General features: G+C 36.5%; 1 protein-coding gene across 3 annotated transcripts in view; it reads right to left on the reverse strand.

Annotated features, from left to right (window-relative positions):
• icln (chloride nucleotide-sensitive channel icln) overlaps nucleotides 1-13,750 on the reverse strand; it is a 39,502-nt gene extending 25,752 nt beyond the window's left edge. For all 3 annotated transcript variants that reach the window (XM_083122671.1, XM_083122670.1, XM_083122672.1), the window contains exon 1: nucleotides 13,399-13,750. In XM_083122671.1, coding sequence (XP_082978797.1) covers nucleotides 13,399-13,517 — 119 coding nt within the window. In that variant the 5' untranslated portion in view covers nucleotides 13,518-13,750. The remainder of the gene's footprint in view (nucleotides 1-13,398) is intronic.
• Nucleotides 13,751-21,440: the final 7,690 nt, after the last annotated feature.

A 21,440-nucleotide genomic window follows, 5' to 3' on the forward strand; every position in this document is an offset into this window, starting at 1 on the left:
ATGGTCCGCCCTCCCCTTCCCCCTGGCCCTGCTATGAACTTGGTCACCCATCAAAGTATGGCAATTTTAACACAGAAAACAATATGCATCGCATTAAGCAGCAAAAATGACAGCCTCCTCTTCCTCCACCTAAATCCCATCTTTCACAGCAAACGTCGCAAACTCTCTTGACTTCCCGCAAAATGTATGTCCGCCTGTAATTTGACATGCAATTTTTTCAATGTCGGCACTTCATTTTCACACAGAGCGTAGTCGTATATGCGCCTACGGATAACGTTTTCATCGAAAGCGTCCACTGACGATTTGGTCGCTGGTCTTTGTCGTTCTTTCCCGGGAGTGTGGAATGATGTGGAGGGGCCTTCTGACATCTCAAGAGATTGTCTTTCGTTCATGATAGCTGATTGTTCGTTCAGGAACTCCAGTCGCAGCCGCTGCTCTCTTGCCAAAATGCTGTATTGGGATGCTAACACCTTCACTGGCTTCCTCCTTCATGAACTCGTACACGTTGCTTAGAATTTCCCGAGCTTGGCTATGCAAGGTTTTTGATTTCAACTTTGACAGAACTGGAGGCATTATGGAATTTAACGTTCATTAACAAACACACACTTTCACATACACACACGCAATAAATGCACACAACGTCAAACCGGTAAAATACTTAGTATGAAATAAAAATATGGTGCTTCCAATCCAACAAAACTCACCGTCATTTTACCTGCCTTTCCCCTTCCGTGACAGAAATAGTGCTTCATTATTACAGTTGGCAACACTAGTTACTAGCTAGCCAATGAACATGCACTGCATAAAAGAAGCAACCACTACGCCATGCTATATTGCCACATTACCGTCCCTGCCGAACGGTATGAACCGCGAGCTGGAGCGCTATTCAATTGTTTTCAATGATGTTTGCACGAGTGTGTCCAGGAATGGAATGACAATATGGCAACAATAGCGAAGGTTTTCGAGCAGGGTAGAACACGTGATACTAAGACAGAGGGAGAGGAAACGAAAATTGGAATCTACGCAACGGCAAATTTATGTGTGTTGTACTCTACTGAGTGCCGTCAAAGGGAGACCGGTCACTTCAGAGGTGTGTAAGCAAGTGAAAGAACGACAGAAAAAAAGACGCCAACGCCTGTATGCTTTTGGGAGAATAGTGAAGATAAGTTACCTAGTGCTTTCCCGACCATTATTGTGCTTGTAAGGAAAATAATTAAACATTTTTAAAAAAGCGGTTCTCTGGTCCCAGGAGCTTAACACAAGTTCCATCAGCTTCTTTAATTCTGAAAATTTGTTAGGTGGGCAAGTTTCTTACGCCTAATTACTCTGGGACTCCTTGAAAAAAAAAATATAGTGATTACCATTAATATATATCTAACGCACATCATTGTGTACATAATTTCATGATCAATTGTTGTTACGGAGCTGATCAAGAGAATGATCAATATCGATTCTTCTGTATTTTTAGCCATGATAATTTATAAATGTGTTTAGCTTGATGCAAAATTACAACACTATCAATTAGACAATGCATGCTGAGACTGAAAAATATTTCCAACAAAGGATACCACTTTCCAACTCGCCTACATGTTTTAATCCGATAATGTTGAAAGATTATGTATGTGTAACTTTTCATCACTAGATACATCAAGCCATTGCCCTGTAATTTTCCATTTCTTAAATTTTTCACGGGCAACCAACAATTAAAAGGAACTCACCGCTTTACTACTACTTCCTTCTTGTGTAAATGCACTTGCAAATTTTCAGAACCGATCCTTTCATCAACACGGCCTTCACCGCCAACAGCTTTATCAGATCTCATTCATTTTGAGGCAGATTCCTGATACTGCAGAGTCTGAAACTCATAATGCTCAATTTTTCACTAACATTCTAGATTCACAAATAAATCTAGGTCATTATTCTAAAAAAAAGTACACTATCGCGCTCGCGTCAAAAAATCCATGTAGGCTATCTCCATGCACTATTGTTCCACTCATACAAGTACAGACGTTTTGTGGTGACAAGTTTGAGTCACGTGACAACTCATTCGTAACTTTCCCGTTCATTGGAATGGAGTGGCATTTTCCTGCCAAATTCCGTGACAAAGAAAAGGGAAGAGGGGAGGTGGTCTTCGACCCTGGTCACTTGTTTGACAGTTTCAGAAATAAAGCAGCGCTTGAAGGTAGATCTGCGTTCACCAAATGACGCTTCCAGTTGTCTGACAGAAAATGTTGCAATTAAGTGGGGAAAAGTAACTAAATTGCCAATAATTTCTTGTTCCCCCCAAAATATCATTCCCCCCAAGGAAAAAATTATCAAGCAGAGTGAGGGAATCCCCCCACCCATCCCCCCTACAAATACAACACTCTGTACCGCCTTTTTAACATGGACTGAATTCACTAAAACCGCCAAAAATCCACAGTTTGGTTTGGGTTTTATATATGTCCAGTTTCTATTGACTGACGTGGAGGAGGGGTTGGTTACAGGGAAGAATGGAAAATTTTGGACATTGAGAGGACAAAAGGGTTTTTGGGAGAGAAAGTGAACAAATATAGCCATCCCCTTTTGTGGGCTCTCAAAAGGGGGAATGGCAAATGGCTTTCACTTCACTGGAACTGACGTGCTGATGTTCGATACAATAATAATGATGTAGAAGAAAATAATATATATTGATAATAATGTGCACGTATGAAAATATGGGTATAGATTTCAACCTACGATGTTTCGTTCTTGAGGGAAAAGTATAACAGGATAACATTCTATCCAACTGCTTTTATACCTTTTTGCATTCAAATGTGAGGCAATTCTCTCCAGGTCGAGGAGAACCTGTTCAGTGTTTCAAATTGCACATACATTTCCCTATTTTCAATTTCAGAATGAAGAATCGTAATTATTTATCAACATTCATATTTATGCTTTCAATTTTTGATTTATTGTGTATTGCATTACTGGTTTAGGGCTTCTAACTTCATGAAATCGGAAAGAATGATTTCTTTTTCACACGAGTGTTTTCATTGAGATGGAAGAACTGTTGGAAAGTTGCCTACTATAGCTGAACCACAAGGAAAAAAACTTTCCCTCAAAAGCGTTTGCGCACCTTCCCTGCCGTTATCAGTACTCGGGGCAGTGTTTGCCAGGTTAGACTTGAAAAAATTGGGAGATTGTTCCTTGGGAAACCAGAAGATCTGCTACAAAATCCGATGATCTAATAGTAGCGAATGAACAACGTTCTCGGGGGTCGGGGGAGGGCATAGACATGCGCACTGGGGGGCAAGGGCATGTCCACAGATTTTTTTCTAGCGAGGGGGAAACAATGTATTTTTATCAGGCGGGTAAACGACGCATATTACCCCGTGATAATGTTGCCCTCTCAGAAAACACCACTTGAGTTTGAAATTATTACGTTCCTACATCCCTATTATAATAATGGATGTTAATTATTGTGACTGAAATCATCTCATACGTCTGAAATAATAGGTACTTTTACGTCAACATTCATTTTCCACAAACTTTCAAGTCATGCTAACAATAACAAATTAATTTGCCTTCTGCTGGTGTTAGGTGTACAACTACAGCTATCGTTAGGGGTGGGCACGCGTCCTGCACCATAACGAGAAAATGCATTACGTATGTGAAATATATTTGGTGAATTAGACAGCATGTCTTCCTCAATAATTCAAGATAGCAACGCGTATGCTAGGGTGCCATTTATCCTCCCCATCTGCTAGAAATATACACACACACACAACACCCACATACATAAAATAATTTGCCCACGCTACAAAGTCAGTGTTTCTACCTAGTAAGGCATGGACATTTCACTGTGTTTGTGTCACTTCATCCATTTCATCAGTTTTTCATTCATCCATATTGTCGTACTTACCCGTAGAGACACAAAAGCGACGTAAAATAACTAAAATAGAAATAGATTTTCGGATGGGATAAAATACAAGCATCTAAAAATAGTAATATTAATAAAATAATAATAATAATGTCCTAGCACAATTGAGTATCGTTTGACATAATTTCACAGTTCAAACAGCACTTTTTATGGCTGAGTGGAGTTCCACTCTACCTCTCCCCTCCATGTTCAAGTAAGATGAGCGGGAAACGTGTTTTTGAGCAGGCTGTTGGAGGTTCCATAGCAATAGTTTATTAAGGAATTCTCCCGAGAAATCCATAGGTCTGGCAACACTGGCGTGAGCCGGGATGAAGGCTCTTTCCCCCACCCGCCAGGGGGATGAGATTCTGCGCAGGTTTCTTTCCTTGTGGTTCCACTATACATGTTAGCTCTGAAGTGTTATGTTGCCAAATTTACGAATCCTAGACTTAGAATTTTTTCAGGACGGACAAATAAGGTGTTGCGAAGAGTATATTATTTCCCCATTACACATCTTCATCAAATAAAACAGAAAATCTTCATACCGGTAAATCATTCAAAATCGTTCACTTTTCAGCAGGGGTACAGATAGTTAAGAGTACTGGAAAACATTCTATATACATGAGGATATAAAGGAAAGTATAGAAATACAAAAACAATCAAACCATACAATCTTAACATCTTAAAACGTGTAAATAGTAACATGGTAAAAATGTACGAGAATAATTATGTTAACGGCAGCAAATGTGCAATAACCTAACCTACTCATGTAAGTATATAAAAACTTATGTGTGTGGTTTATATGGTAAATATGAAAGCATTTGATTGATAGATATAAAAGATGAAGTTTTGCAAGTTTAGAAAACTAGGTTTTGGGTTTAAAAAATGCAAAAAAGTTTATCTTGGATGCAAAATGTGAGTTGAAGCAAGCGCTTGTGTGTCATGGTAATATTGGAATGACACAATCGGAACACTGGCCATATTTTTCAATTATGGTAACAGTATGATATAGTGAAAACACTTTTCTTCAAATTTACAGGAGAAACTACTTATGGAATTGAGTTTCTGTAGACTTTTGGAAGATCGTGGAAGTGTTTTCTCCCTTCGTTCAACTTATTTGGCCAGTAAATCATGTATTTTTCGACATTAATGTATCTCCGATGCATGATAGCTCTTGCCACCATTACCGTCGACTATGTGAATCAAATGTTCCGTGCGTTCGATTATGTAACCCCCTGTTAGTGTAGCAACCACACGGTAGTTTTACAAGATGACGTGTGAGCGGGTATTTTATTTTTCAAATTTAATTTTCTGTGTTTGCCTAACCTAACTGAACCTAACCTTCCGTGAACGGTTTGTGGAACAATTTTTGCTTAAAAATATTCTGTGAATAGTTTGTGCAGCATTTTTCAGTTAATAAGTTTGGAAACACTGCATATCAGCTGATGATAGACAACGTGAGTCCAGATTGATAAGAATTTACAATATAAAGATATTGTGTAATTAGTTTACTAGTTGTTATACTCACTAAATATGCAGTCGTACTTACGTATATGTACATGATATTTGGGGGTTACGTGTTTAAATTGCACATTGAGTTGTAGAACTTGTAAAATAACGTTGTTAATTATCACGATGATTCCCCATAAACAAACATAGCAACCATGTTTGATGATGTGAAGAAATGACGATCAACGTCCGTTCCGCTGTCTAGAGCGTTGCGATGCTGTTCAGAGCGATTCTCTTTGGTTCACAGCATTGGTCGTGGAAGAATGGCAGAGAGAAATGAAAAGATTGTTAATGTGCTACAGTTATATAAGTGGAGTGTAGAAGAGGATGGTCGTGGTTTGGTTAACAAATTGATGGAATTTGGTGTTCTGCCGAAGGAGGGTAGTTACATGTGTACATGCAGGCACGCTTTGAAATTGCACAGAAACCATGCGTGTATTGATAAGAGCATGTGGAATGCGGATTTTAATTAGAGGTAAGTTTGAAAACGGTGATTCAGTTCCTTTGATTTAAAATCTCTCTTCACCAGTTACGTGCTACAAAAGTGTAGAACCATGAACGTATAGGTCACACACATTTGGCGAATAGCCCCATGCTATTCACAGGGAGGTTAGGTTAGGCAAACAGTTACAATTTGGGGTCGTAGAACCATGCATGCATAGGTCACGCACCATTGGCAAATAGCCCCACGCACCATTCACAGGAAGGTTAGGTTAGGTGGCAAACAGTTAAAATTTGGGGTTGTAGAGCCATGTACGCATAGGCCACGCACCATTGGCAAATAGACCCACGCACTATTCACAGGAAGGTTAGGTTAGGTGAGGCAAATATAGTTAAAATTTGGGGTTGTAGAACCATGCACGTAGGTCACGCACCATTGGCGAATAGACCCACGCACCATTCCCAGGAAGGTTAGGTTAGGCAAACATAGTTAAAATTTGGGGTTGTAGAACCATGCATGCATAGGTCACGCACCATTGGCGAATAGACCCACGCACCATTCCCAGGAAGGTTAGGTTAGGTTAGGCAAACAGTTAAAATTTGGGGTTGTAGAACCATACACGCATAGGTCATGCACCATTGGCGAATAGCACCAAGCACCATTCACAGTAAGGTTAGTGTTATATATTAGTGGAAGTCTAGTTATGAAGCCATGGGCTGAAACAGCCATAAATTTCAAAGGATATATATATTGTTGTTATAGTTACTTGATGTTGATTTTATATACATGTGTTATGGAGTTAATATAAAAATGTTCGAACCCAAGTGTTTCATTGAATAAGTTCTTCGAATCAATACACGATAAGTGGCGATGATGGATTGGATACATTTGTGAGTTTAACAATTAATAAGATTATTATAGTTGGATAAAAGATTAAAATCTTAGAAGTTCGAAAATGAATACATTGCCATTCTTCGAGTCCTATGAGGTAGGAAGTAATATTAAAGCTTATGTACGAAGATTTGGTTCATTTTTAAAAGCACAAGAAGTTAAAGAAGATAAAAAGGTTCATTTATTGTTATCAGTGATTGGAAATAATGTGTATGAGGCATTGTATATTAAATTAGCTCCAAATGATCCTAGTAGTTTTCCTGTCGAAGTTTTGCTGACAGAACTCGTTGATATTTATGAACCTAAAACAAAAAAGTTGCTTGATATATATAAATTTAAAAATGCTAAAAAAGAGCATGGTGAATTAATGGATGATTACATATCACGAATTAAAAAGTTGTCGTTAACATGTGGGTTTAAGCCAGAAGATTTTGATGAAGAATTAAAGCAGCAAACCATTTTTGGACTTGAGGAAGGTACATTAAAAAGGAAGTTAATTATGGAGACTCCAAAGACGTACAAAGATGTTTGTAACTACATTAGGAATCATGAAATACTAGACAGATTTGGTAGCCATATTCAGCAAGACTCAAACATCCATAAAGTTAATACATACACTACAAGAAATATGTACAAGGGCAAATTAGAGGTAAAGAAATGTTATAAAGGACAATTGCAACAGGACAGTCCAAGGAATGTTAACTGGATTTGCTATAGATGTGGTTCGAAAACAAAACACGGAGCTGAAGGTTGTCCAGCTATGGGGAAAGCTTGCAGATTTTGTGGCAAGATAAATCATTTTTCTAATGTTTGTAGATACAAGAATGAAATAAAGGATGTAGATAAAAGATCACCTGGGAAGAAGGCAGATTTCATGCATCAAAAACAACCTAACTACACCTCAAGGGTTGTGCAATATTTTAATAAGACTACATCTAATGTAAGATTTTCTTCTACACCCTCTGAGCAGGAAGATGCGATAAACAAAACCCGAGGTAATAATTTTGACTACAGTGGAAGCCAGCACAATATATTCAGTATAAATGTAATAAATACTGTACAGCATAAAAATGAAGAAAGTAGCAAGGATGTTGAGGAGTTATTATGCAATGAGATTCAACCCTTACATGTTCAGCTATATATCTGCAATGAACCAGTTAAATTCATAGTGGATACAGGAAGTTATGCTAATATTCTACCTAAGAGTAGTGTATGGAAAAGCAGCGACGTTTTACGATTAAATCCACTCAAAAATGGCTATGGTACCATCACAGGAGAAAAGTTGACGTTTGAGGGTCAAATTTCCTTACCTGTAAACTATAACTCACTGAGTTATGAAATGCCGTTTATAGTAGGAGATTTAAATGATTTAAAAACTATACTTGGTCGAGCAGGATTGCGTATTCTCTTGGGCAATTGGAGAAGAAGTTTGGTAATTGATACTGTGCAAGGGCAAATGGAAGAAAAAATTTGGAATAATATTACAAGGAGCTTGTACACAAACACATCAAATGAGGAATCAGCAAAGTTGAAATCTGATATTTTAGTAAAATTTGAAATTTTGTTCAATAATGACATTTCAGAACCCATAAGAAATATAAATGTTAGAATTCCATTGAAGCCTGGATTTGTACCTGTGAAAAGGAAAGGTTACAATCTACCTTACTTTATGCGTGATGAAGTAGGCAAGGCAATAAAAGATTTGTGCCAGCAAGGAATCTTAGAAGAAATAGAAAGTTCTGATTGGAGTAGTCCTGTAGTTCCTGTGCGAAAAGCAGATGGAAGTATTCGTGTATGTGCTGATTATAGCAAAACTGTAAATCCAAATGTAGATACTTTACAATATCCACTTCCAACTTTTGACGAGCTTTATCATAAGTTAGGTTCACATAAGTGGTATACGAAGATTGATCTACGTTCAGCTTTTCATCAATTATTAGTAGAAGAAAAGTCTCAACGTGTTCTTACCATTGTAAATGAAGGTCATTTATATGTACATAAACGTTTACCATTTGGAACTAAAATAAGTTCTCAAGTATTTCAAAGAGCCATGGACACAATACTTGGTGATATTGATGGAGTGGTATCATTTATTGATGACATTCTTTTAGGAGCAGATACATTGTATGACTGTTACAAACTAACTGTATTAGTTTTGGAAAGATTGATGCAGTACAATGTAAAAGTAAATTTGCAGAAGTCTGAATATTTTGTTCATGAAGTAAATTTTCCAGGAAGGAAATTCACGGAACATGGAATTTTACCTACGAATGAACATGTTCAGGCAGTGTTAAAATGTAAGGTGCCCGAGAATAAAAAGGAATTGGCGACATTCATGGGTTTAGTGGCATATCATGCACGATTTTTGCCTAATTTGAGTTCTACGATACCTAATCTTTATTTATTGCAAAAGAAGAGTGTACAATGGTTTTGGAACGAAGAATGTGAGAGGGAGTTTCAGCTATTAGTTTTAGTCACGGATGCAAGTGGATATGGGATAGGTTGTCAGTTGACACATGAAATAGAAGGAGTGCTGAAACCTATTGCATGTTTTCAGCTACTTTAACAGATAGTCAAAAAAAGTTACTCTCAAGCTCACAAGGAAAGTTTGGCAGTAGTGGAAGGTATAAAACATTTTCATATATATTTGGCAGGAAACAAATTTAAAATTCTAACAGATTCTTCAACAGGTAAATCAATATTAGATCCGGACAAAGCAATTTCTCCTACAGTATCTATGAGATGGCAAAGATGGAGGTTACTTCTAGCAAATTATGATTATTCCATTCATTACACGAAGAATGTAGGGATGGCTGATGTCTTGTCCAGATTACCTGTGTCATGTTTAGTGAATGAAGAAGAGGATTTACCTATTTATTTTTCTGGATAATGAGACATTGATGAGTGAAGATCCTTTAAGAGTTGAGAAAGTAATTGAAGCAATGAAACAGGATGAAACATTGTTACTAGCATATGAATACACAGTGAAGGATTGGAGGAATGTAGCACGTAAATAAGCTGATGGAGAATTGAAAATTTATTCTCAGAATAAAAATGTCTTAAATTGCAATAATGGAATGTTATGCCATGGTGAGCGAATTGTAGTGCCAAAATTATTGAGAAATAAGGTTCTACAAGACTTGCACAAATTTCATTCTGGAGTTGTGAAGTCCAAACATGTTGCAAGAAAGTACTTTTGGTGGCCGAGCATGAACCAGGATATAGAGAATTATGTTCTGTCGTGCGATGTGTGCAGAAGACATGCAACAGCACCAAATAAACAAGAGTATGTTTCATGGAAGCCTGAAAATGAACCATTTCACAGAGTACACATAGATCATTTTTTCTTTCATGGATATAAATTTCTTATTTTAGTGGATGCATTTAGTAAATACGTAAATGTTTGGCAAGTTGTTCATTTAACGGCTGAAGAAACTGTTGGGAAGTTGACAAATCATTTTTCCATATTTGGAATACCAAATACCATATGTTCTGATGGTGGCGCTCCATTTGCCAGCAGGGATTTCCAGAGATTTTGTAACAATCATGGAATAAAATTAATTCACACTCCACCGTATAGACCATGTGCAAATGGAGAAGTTGAAAGGCATGTACAAATCATCAAAAGGTACATGACTTTAACAGGAGAGATAACAAAAGGCAACGTCAACAGATGCAATGCTTCTGTAGATAAATTCTTAAAGAGAATGTTGTTCTATCACAACAATACTGTAAATGTGATTATGGGGAAATCACCAAATGAAATTTTCATACAAAGTAAATGCCAATAAATTAATTCATAATGATAGAACAAGGGTTATTTATGAGGCAGAGCATTATAAGAAAGGATCTGGAGTATATTATTATTGTCCAGAAAAAAAAGCAGTATGAAAAAGGCGAGATAGTAGGACAATTATCGTACTCAATTTTCAAAGTTAAGAGGGACAATTATACAAGAAATGTTCATTTTTCATTTTTGAAGCCAGAGATTCCCAGAAGGAACGAGAGTGGAAGATATGGAAATGGTGAACGCTCGAAACGATGTACAGACGAGTTTGGTGGTGAGCATCATCAATTTGCTAACTTGGACTATATGGAATTACCTTCTGTGGCTCACAATGAAGAAATGGAGCAGCAGAGACAAGGAGGTATGCAGGGCCTGGAGAAGCCAGGATGTTTGAAACAAGAGTTCACTGCAGCATCCGCATTTCCACGAAGGTCTGCAAGGATACATAAACCAACTTGCAGATATGAACCAGTTTAGAATGGTTATAATTGTTGTTATTATTATTTTTCATTTTGCAACCAAGGGGAATATTGTTATATAGTAGTGGAAGTCTAGTTATGAAGCCATGGGCTGAAACAGCCATAAATTTCAAAGGATATATATATTGTTGTTATAGTTACTTGATGTTGATTTTATATAGCCTACATGTATTATGGAGTTAATATAAAAATGTTCGAACCCAAGTGTTTCATTGAATAAGTTCTTCGAATCAATACACGATAGTTAGGTTACTTGCAGTTGGGTTAGGCAAACATAGTTAACATTTGTGGTTGTAGTATATCAGGAATATGTATATTTCGTTGTGAAACGATAGATCTTGCGATAAATAATGAGCAATTCTACATTGTTGGCCGAGATCATGGAACCCCATATTTTCCGATTTCTAGACGTGACCCCCAAATTTTAATTTCAGATTCGTGGTTGTGAGGCCTAAATTAGTGAGTATGAGAAATTAACAAAATTGGGTCAAGATTTCCCCAAGAGCAATGAACAATAAATACTTGGCAACGAACAATAAATACTTGTAATGTGAAAAATTATGCTTTTTTCAGTGCAAGAAGCAAAATCCCTCGTTCAAAAATGTTCCACTATGCATAACAGGTTAAGTACAAATGTAAAAAATTAGGAAAAAAACGAGTGAAATGTGTTTTCACTATACCATACTGTTACCTTCAATTATTTCAAAATTGTCCATTTCTAGTTGGTGAACACTTATTGATTAGATACTAATGATAAAAAACAAAATACAGTATCCTTGTGGCAACAAAATTTCAAATATGTCCAACATGACACATTAACATTGAAATAAAAAACAATTCAAGAATACCAGTTTCATAGACCGGAGAGACATTAAAATCGCATATTTTGTGTTTAGCATGGTTTGTACTTACCAATTGTTAACCAATTACTTAACATAGTTCAAGGTGCCATTATGCTTTTTACACGAAAACAAACACAATTTTTCACATTCTGAGTGCATTTTTTTTATACCTTTCCTCGCTTCCGGAACACACAATATGGCGGGCACATCTTGACTCATGTTGTGGGTGTGCAGTGTTTCAACCTTCTTTACCAAAAAATACATACTATCGTGTTACTCACCGGTGGAAATTATACATTATGCACGGGTAGCTGATGGATAGCCCCACAAACCATTCACGGATAGCCCCAAAAAACATTTCCGACAAGGTTAGGTTACATTAGGAAAGCATAGTAAAAAAAGGGGGGGGGGGTTTGAAACACTGACAGGGGCTCAAGTCATCAAACGTATGCAGCATCCGGTTGTCGTAGGGCAAGCAAATGAAAGCAATAGCAATTGTGTGTCGGCGAGATATTTCTCTTGAAAAATACATGATTTCCCGGTCAAATATATTCCACGATGAAAGAAAATACCTCGACGAACGTTGTAAACCTTGGAGAAACTGATTTCCGTAAGTATTTTGGTAACGATCAGATATACCGGAAACACATTTCTTGAAATTTACAGGAGAAAAGACGAGAAAGTACTTACGGAATTTAGTTCTTGTGGACTTTCTGAAGCTGGGAAAAGTTTTTTTTCGAATTGTGCAAGTTATTCGACCCGTAAATAAGGTATTTTTCGACATTCATGTGTCTCCATTGCACGATAGCTCACGCCACCATTACCGTCAACTATGTGAATCAAATGTTCCGTGCATTCGATTACGTAATCCCCTGTCAGTGTAGCAAACATGCGGTAGTTTTACAAGATGACGTGTGAGCGGGATTTTTTTTTTCCAATTTAATTTTCTGTTTGCCTAACCTAACCTTCCGTGAATGGTTTGTGGATTAAAAACAATCTTTTTTCGGTTAATAAGTGTTAGTGTAACAACCACGCGGTAGTTTTACAAAATGACGTGTGAGCTGTTTTTTTTTTTAATTTAATTTTCTATGTTTGCCTAACCTAACTGAACCTAACCTTCCGTGAATGGTTTGTGGATCAATTTTCGCTTAAAAACCTTTTGTGAATAGTTTGTGCGGCATTAATCGGTTCATAAGTTTGGAAACACTGCATATCAGCTGACGATAGACAACGTGAGTCAAAATTTGGCCGCCAATTAGTAACGACCAATAAATACTTATAATGTTAAAAATAACACTTTTTTCATTGAAAAAAGAGTAATCCCTAGTTGAATAATGCTCCGCTATGCATATGAGGTAAGTAGAAATGGATTTTATTTAAAAATAAACGTGTTTCCGGTATATCTAACAGGTACCGTAGTTTCTTGTGTAAAATTGAAGAAATTTGTCTCCGATGTATGAACTGTTACCCAATTCCAGATTGGTGAGGCACCAGAATTTTTTGTCAAATAAGAAGTTAGAACATTTGTCCGCAAAATAGGCAACTTATCTTCTTTGGTGCAAACTTACCTTTCTGTAATGTACAACGTGCCTTTCCCTATGTCTTTATTTTTTAGGTGTACCGATGTCAGTGGTTGTTGAAGCTTAATACCTTCTGTTGGCGGTGGAAAGTTACTTAATACAACCATTTTACTGAAACTGTCAACTCAATGTCAAAAACACTTTCCCACACAAATTGAGTTCTTAGTCCTTCCAACTCTTAGTCGATAGAAATGGCAAACTGACACTCAGTTTGGACATAAAATGATTTTCATAAAATGACAAATAAAAAGTACAGTTCATTCACATGCGTGTATACATAATAATACTTCGAGCACGCGTTATTTCCCACCATTGGCTACCACTGATAGTGAATGTAGCGCAATATTTTCCTCTTTCGAGGCAGATGCTAGTAGACTCTAAATAGTCCTCTACTCGCACCAATGTGGAGCACATTTCTATTCTGTGCCATGAGGGGAGCTACAGAATCCTGGATTCTATTTGCAAAGGAGGCATAAACTTTCAAAAGAATGAAAGAAAATAAAATCGAATGATGTCAATGTTCGTTGAATATCTCGGACGTTCCCATAAAAATGTGAAGTAATGAAAATAAATAAATAAAAATGGAGCACGGATGCCCACGGGGATGAACCATATGGCTGAACCTCGCCCGCTAAATAAAGGAATTTTATCGAAGGTGGGGGGGAGATATCCAACTCTAAAGCCAGTCTCACACGGCAGTTAGGAGGGCCTCACTTCGCCATCGACTTCTAGCTTCGTTACTTAACTACCTAACGATCGTGTGAGAGCCAGTGATGTGCGTCTACGCGTAAACAACGATAGTCTACATTCTACACGTAGACTATTTTATACACGTAGATTACGTAATCTATGTAAACAACATGGCGAAAGGTGATAACTTAGCAAAGGGCGCCGTGGAATAAAAAGAATATTATACTGCGTATCATTGCTGATGTGTGAGGAGAACTTTTCATACTCTTTCTTCCAAATTCGAACAATTTCTCACCTAGGAAAAACCTAACATAGGAAATATTCTATTATTTTATGGGGAAAAGACCACTCTTGCCTCACGACTGCCATCTGCTGTTGTTTTTTTGCATACTATTTATCTTCTTCCATAGTTGATGAGAGAAGAGAAGAGAAATTTTGTTGTAAATAGGATTCTTTTCAGTTTGTTAGAAACCAATATATTTGAAAATGTCACTTTTCTTTCATGAAAGCCTTGAAAATTAATTTTAATGCACTTTATATTGTCTACGTAGTCTATGTAAACTACAACCCAATATAATCTACGCGTAGATTACATGTAGACGTAAACTTATAGCAGTGGCGGAGCGTGACCTTTCCAACAGTGTAAGCCTATCATGATGAAGGTTATTTCCCCTTGTGCTTATTTTTGGGCTGACATGGTTAGTGATTTATCCACACACATCGACCCCCCCCCATTTTTTCAGAACACTTCCCTGGAATTTTTCACCAAATTAAAAGTCCTGGATAAATCCCTGGGATTGGTGTTTTCTTTGCTAGGCTGTGTATCTCCTACATTTCAACTGATAATTAAGTCAGTCTTATTCCTATCACAATGAGTAACGTAACGATAAAAAATATGCAAAGTAACATAAAATTAATAATAATAATAAAGAAACGAAAACAGAAGGAAACAGAAAAGTACTGAATACTTTTTACAACCGCATAGCCAAGTATCAGCATCATACCCTGAATCACAAAATCGGCGCACTTTATTTTCCGTTTCTGTTTCTATGCCTGCTAGAGAAGGAAGGGGTGGGCCTATCTACATCCACAAGTTTCTTCTTGGCAGCAAAATCCTTGCTGGATAACGGAATCTTCAACAAGTTCTCCACCCCACCACACAATCACACTCATTTTATTCCATAATGTTTGAGTTTGAGTTGGTGTTTTAAGTCCACTTTATGCACAGTAAGGCTAATCGGGACTGGACCTACAGTTTAAAGTGGGATCCGAACCACTTGTGCCTCCACCGGGTATCGAACCCGGGAACCCTTGATTACAAGACCCATAATGCACTTCACTATCACACCACAGCACAGGGCCGACAGTCCGCTTTCAACAGATGAAATTCGCAAAAGCAATACCTCGACAACAAGAACGGGGAAACAAAAAGAAACCAGATCCAAAATTGCTCACTGCTCAAAGCAGTGATCTTTCGGACTGTGAGGGGAATATCCCTTTCGGATATAAATAAATTCCCTCTCTTGCCTTATATATATATATATATATATATATATATATATATATATATATATATATATATACACAATATTAATTATAAAAGATATGCTCACTAATTGTAGGAGCACATCCAGAAATTTCTATCAAAGGACATGTAAGTGCTTTCTTAGGATACTGTAAAAGCAAATCTAGCGCCTAAAGGAACATAAACAGGCTTTTCGAACGCTGTTCGAAGAGTGTTTGAATCACGGACTGCATAATTAATAATATTTGGTTCACATTTGACATTAGATTTGTAAAATTGGTCCAATCTTCAGCTCTTATTAACATTTATTTATTTATTTTTGCACTTTTTAGCTCAATTATTACCAGCTGAGTTCATACATAAAAGGAAAACAGAGATCTTAAAATTTCTGATGTTTATGCTCTCCTACAAGATAAAAACAGAAACAAGAATGTAGCACATCAATGTGTATCTAGTTTTCCCGTATCCCGTTCATTTTTAGGTTTGTCCTTTTTCTCCTTCCTGTTAGATTTTTGCTTCAGAATTCCCTGTTCCTGTGTTCCTGGAAAAAACCTCCTTGAAGCACCACCGGCTCAAATTTCCTTTGCAGTCAACCATTCATACCCGACAACTACCCTCCTCTTGCAGGACCTGTGTCTCGCTGGAGCGTGTTCAGTGAAGCCAACCCAAGCATAATGGTGCTAAATCTTGCACAAGTTTAAAAAGTCGTTTGTAAGTTGGGAATATAAATAAAACAAGAGGGGCCACTTTTTGTTGTGGTTGAATTTTCTCAAACTTTTCACGTATAACGTCGAACCCATGCCGTTGGTTGAACCATTCGAATTTATATTTATGTTTTTGTTATAAATTAATATTAATAATATGAAAATCACAGAACAATTTAGTAGTATGTAGCATAATTTCGGAGTTTAAACGACACCAAGGATGTCCAGAAAGGGCAAGGCAAGGAGACACTTCCTGAAAAATGAATGTCAACCATTTTCACACATACAATTTCATTTCAGTCACATCAAATTGTTAATTTTTGTAAGGGCGTTGCAGAAAAATGTTAACTTCAAATTGAATTAGTATATTTTGAGAAGGAAAATATACCTAGTTTACCCCAACCCCTGAAAAAAAAAACTTTCCTTAATCCTCCCTGGTGGAAAGAAATACTGCGGACGTCCATGAACAACACTTTTTCTAAACATGAGGTTTGCAACGCTGCTGTAAGCCTGTGGCCGTAGGTTTACAAACGTACGGTTCTGGCCCGCTCTTCTCCCTATATTCCTTGCTCCAGATACGGTAGGCACTGCTCCTTTGCGGTCAGAAATTTGTAAGGCAACATTCAGACGGCTTACAACTTTCCGCAAGCAGATGGCGGGAGTTCTCATGTGCCCCTGGTGCTGAAGTGTTGCAATCTAACAAACAGGATCTCGAAAACTGGTATCGGGCCGAGTTTAACTTCGAAGTTTTTATGATTTTTGCCATCATTTTACTAGAACTAATAAAGTGTAAGCCCGGCTTACACGACTTACATGGACGTTCCGCGCCTGACTTATAGTCTACGGCACATCACTGGTGAGAGCTTTCTCTTATTCAGTTCCCGACAGAATTAGAAATTGTCTCTAAATCCATCGTTAACACCACAGAACTACCAATCAGAATTGAGGAGCACACTGGCAGCTGAAGTAGGAAACAACCAATGAAAGCGACCTCTAGGTCACGAGTGCAGTTGTAATGGCGGCCGCGTGAGATGTAAATAAACAGTGTATCACTTCACATTTTCAAAAGCCGTATTGAACCGAGAGAAATAACGTTTAGTGTGAAACGTTATTAGGTACAAAACAATGGTGCAGCTTAAATACATACGTACTTTACTACGTTCACTGTACACGTGTGAAAGAATAATTTAGTTGTTTCAAATGTAATAAACACCGTGCACTCAACATAGATGGTGTAACTCAACGTCCTTTCATGCTGTATATGTTATTCATTGTAATCGCAAAAGCTAGCCGAAAAGTTACATGAAATTAGGGGTGTGCGGGATCCCGAAAAGTCGGGACCGGGATCGGGAAAAAAAATTTTCATTCCCGATTTCGACTTCGGGAAATTACTTCCCGACTTTTCGGGATCCCGAGCAGTCGGGAAATAAAAAGTCATTTTAAAAGTTGTTAAGGGGGTTCTAAAGCCATGCTAAAGTATAGGCCCAAATTTCAATGGATGAGCGTACAACTAATATAGATTCGGTAAGGAAGAAATTTTCCGTTATAAAAGATTGTTTTATTTACTAGAACATGTGATCCTTATAATTTGTTACGATTGAAGGTATATAAGTAAATAACAGAAAATGAAAGGTATTCGTCATGTTCAAACTTCTGCGTACAGATGGCGCTGAAGTGGTAGTTTTGTCAATACCGGTGAATTTTTTTTCTTTTATGACTAGTATGGAAGATTTCGTGGTGAAACAAAGATCACATGTTCTTCCCGCAAGCATCTGAAATACTATGTGAAAAAATGAAAACATTTCGTACCTTCAGAGAGTAGTGCTTATCATTAAAATTTTTGAAGTGGCGTTTCGTCGCAATATACTCCGTGGTGCAGATTTTAGCCAACACTGTTGCCAAGATTTCGCTCCGTGTTTTCTAACGATATGATCAATGCAAGTGCGTCGAAATCGTGAAAGTTAAACCAAGTTACCAGAGAATAACGAATCCCAGTAAATATTTGAAGAAGGAAACATCGGAAAAACTGAAATGTAAGTCTTATATTTAAATGCTTGTTGCTTCATCCATCAAAAGCAAAACGTTTGCAATATGCAAGAGTGATGCAGAATGTATGATTTATTTATATGTTGAGGAAATACCTTCAGATATAATTTCTGTGAGAATATCGCTTCGATGTGTCTACATTTTCAAGGCAGCACGCCTTTTTTCCTTACAAACGAAGTTCATAATTCTTTTTAATTGTAAAATCAGAAGAAAATGTTATTTAAAATTAGGCATAATGCAGATATTACAGTTTTGTGATTATTACTAGAGCATGAAATACCTTGATATAGATTATATTCTGGCATTAAATCGATATTGCACAAAATGCTCTACTATCGTTCCTGTGAGATGAGATTATTTTCGTATTTCACTGGTGCTATTGAAAAGTACGTACTTACATCGGAATTTGTATTACAAATCAGTCGTTCATTATAGTTTCACTTTGCCCTTGTACATGGTTGGAACGAGTCGTTTCTGTCCTGTTTTGAACAAGATTTTTGTCCTTTATATATACATATATAGCTCGTAAGTGTTAAATGCATTAAGTAGGTTAAGCTAAGTTAGGTTGGATTGGAATAGATTTAATGTGAGATCCCCGAATTTTGTGCAAGTTCTGGACAACGTTCTGTTATCTTCTTTCACAGAATCAGGTCAGAAAACCGGTTTTGTAAGCTGTATAAAACTCTTTGGTTTTCTCGTTCTTTCATAATTTTGAACGCCATGTAATGGTAGTGCAGCATTTCCAATAAGTTCAAGCTTTATGTACTTAAAGTGTAAAAGTACACCCTAACAGCTAAAAAAGTAGAGTCCTAACAGTCTACCAAACAATAGTTTGCGTGTTTACTGAGAATTTACAAATTAGTATAGATTAGGAAAGTTTACTAGTTTACATATTTTACAAGTGCAAAGCCAATCATTTATTTGTGGGTAAGAGTGATTGATTTTCAGAGAAATCATAATCTGTTCTGATTATGTTACGAATATTTGATTCAATAACCTACTGAAATCCAAGCCATATTTAACATGCACTGTAAAGATAGATCTGAATCTCAGCTGATATAGTGAATCAAACCTTTAATAATTCTGTTATAACAGGACCACTACGTTAACAATTATGGTGTAGTTTAGATCAATTATATTCACATCCACTTACACAACATCTCTAAGTTGTTTTCATTTTATTATTAACTCAACTTGTCTCAGGTTGTAACAATATAATGAATTTTTTTCATCTTTGTTAAGTTCATAGTCTCATACACCATATTAACAATATTTTTATTTGCTCCTTTTGCAGATGAACATTTGAGAATCCATTTGATATGTCTTCTAAGAATACCTTGAAATTTGTAAAAAGGACAACAGATTTGACAAACAATGGCAACCCAATACCGTGGAAGTTTGTGGATATACTTCTATGGAATCAAATTCGTCTTTGTGGATTGTTTGACCTGTACACAATTTGCAGATACATGGTTGAATGGTGATGGTTTACAAGATATCAAGAGTCCAAAATATACTCAAGAAATTATGTTGCAAGACTTCTTAATATCTGGTTGCAAGTAGTCAGCAATTGGGAACGGTATATTAGAGAAACTGAAAATAATGGGAATGGTATAACGTGTGTCTTGTCTGTCAAGTTACAGCACACGTTCCTTGAAATTTTTGCTAGTTCCAATTTTTAAGGGTATTTGACCATCATTGCTTTCTGAATGGGATGATGATTACAAGACAGCAAGAAGCATACGTATCTATGAAAGAACGACATAATGTTTTGCAGGATGAGCAAGAAGGAGAATGAAGTTACATTGAAACAAAAATGTTAATGTGAATTTATACGTATATCCCGAATATATAGTTCTTGTAGTCCTTTCATGCAATGATTTTTCAATGATTCGAATTTTATTCAAATGGTAATTATTACCATATTGTATCTTAGAAAACTTTTCTTACAATTCTTATCTGAGTAATGCTGAACTCTAAGATATCAAGTGTTTGGAAAGTTACTTTTCAAAAGTAATTCGAAGTTAATCACTTGAGAAATTAATTCAGTTATAATTACTGTTGCTTTAAAAAGTATCTAATTTAGTTACTATTATAATAATTGTAATTATTACTTTATTCTAGATTAGTTGTATCTTTTAAGACATGGTTCAGAACATGAAATGCAAGCGCACTATTCATTTCAACACAGATGACCACCAACAACTTGGCATTAAGTTTCATATATAATTATAACTGCTGATCTCCGTGTTGGAGTAGTTAGAACAGCGAGTTACGACGCTAGAAGTATCTGATTCGAATTCCGGCATGGATATGTGATCCTGCATAAGTTTCATCATATTTTCACTCATTCTCATCTTTGCGATTAGACAAAAATGACAGAAAAGCGTATTAAAATAAACTAAATCAATCAACCATATAATTATAACTAAGTTAATATATTTTATATGTAAATACAGAGGCAATAAAATCCACAATTTTTACTTAAAGATGAAAATATAATATTTTATTGTACTTTTGTTGAGCAAACAATATATTATTCAGAATTACTGTTGAACTGTGGTATACCAATGAGGATTGTTGGAGATTATATAGCCTTATGTCGAAATTATTCTAATTAAAATACGCTTGGAAGAGATACATTCTGGTTCTTGACAATAAATAAGATTGTTCTCATGGTCTCACGATTTCAATCCATTGTTTCAAGCGAGGATATGATTCAACAAATTGTAAAAATGGAACAAAAGAAAATTCCTTTCTATGCGAAAAAAATAGTAATTGTACACTTCTGTTCAGATCAATTGGTACATACTTCAACTGTTCGACCCTATAAAGAGTGACACTTTATGTGAACAGGAGTGTACAACTAACTTTCAATTTAGTTACTAGTTAGGTGGAAAAATAACTGAATTTCAGGTACTAATTTCATAAAGTAAGTAGTTTACAGCTACTGTTACACGAAAATGTTACTGTTACTTCCAAAGACAGCTGTAGACAGGGACGTAGCTAGGTTGATCAGTTCGGGGGGGCCAAAAACTCAAGATTTTTTTTCTATCAAACCATTA

Source organism: Lepisma saccharinum, chromosome 5 (assembly GCF_977018435.1).
Source record: "Lepisma saccharinum chromosome 5, izLepSacc3.1, whole genome shotgun sequence".
Classification (NCBI taxonomy): domain Eukaryota; kingdom Metazoa; phylum Arthropoda; class Insecta; order Zygentoma; family Lepismatidae; genus Lepisma; species Lepisma saccharinum.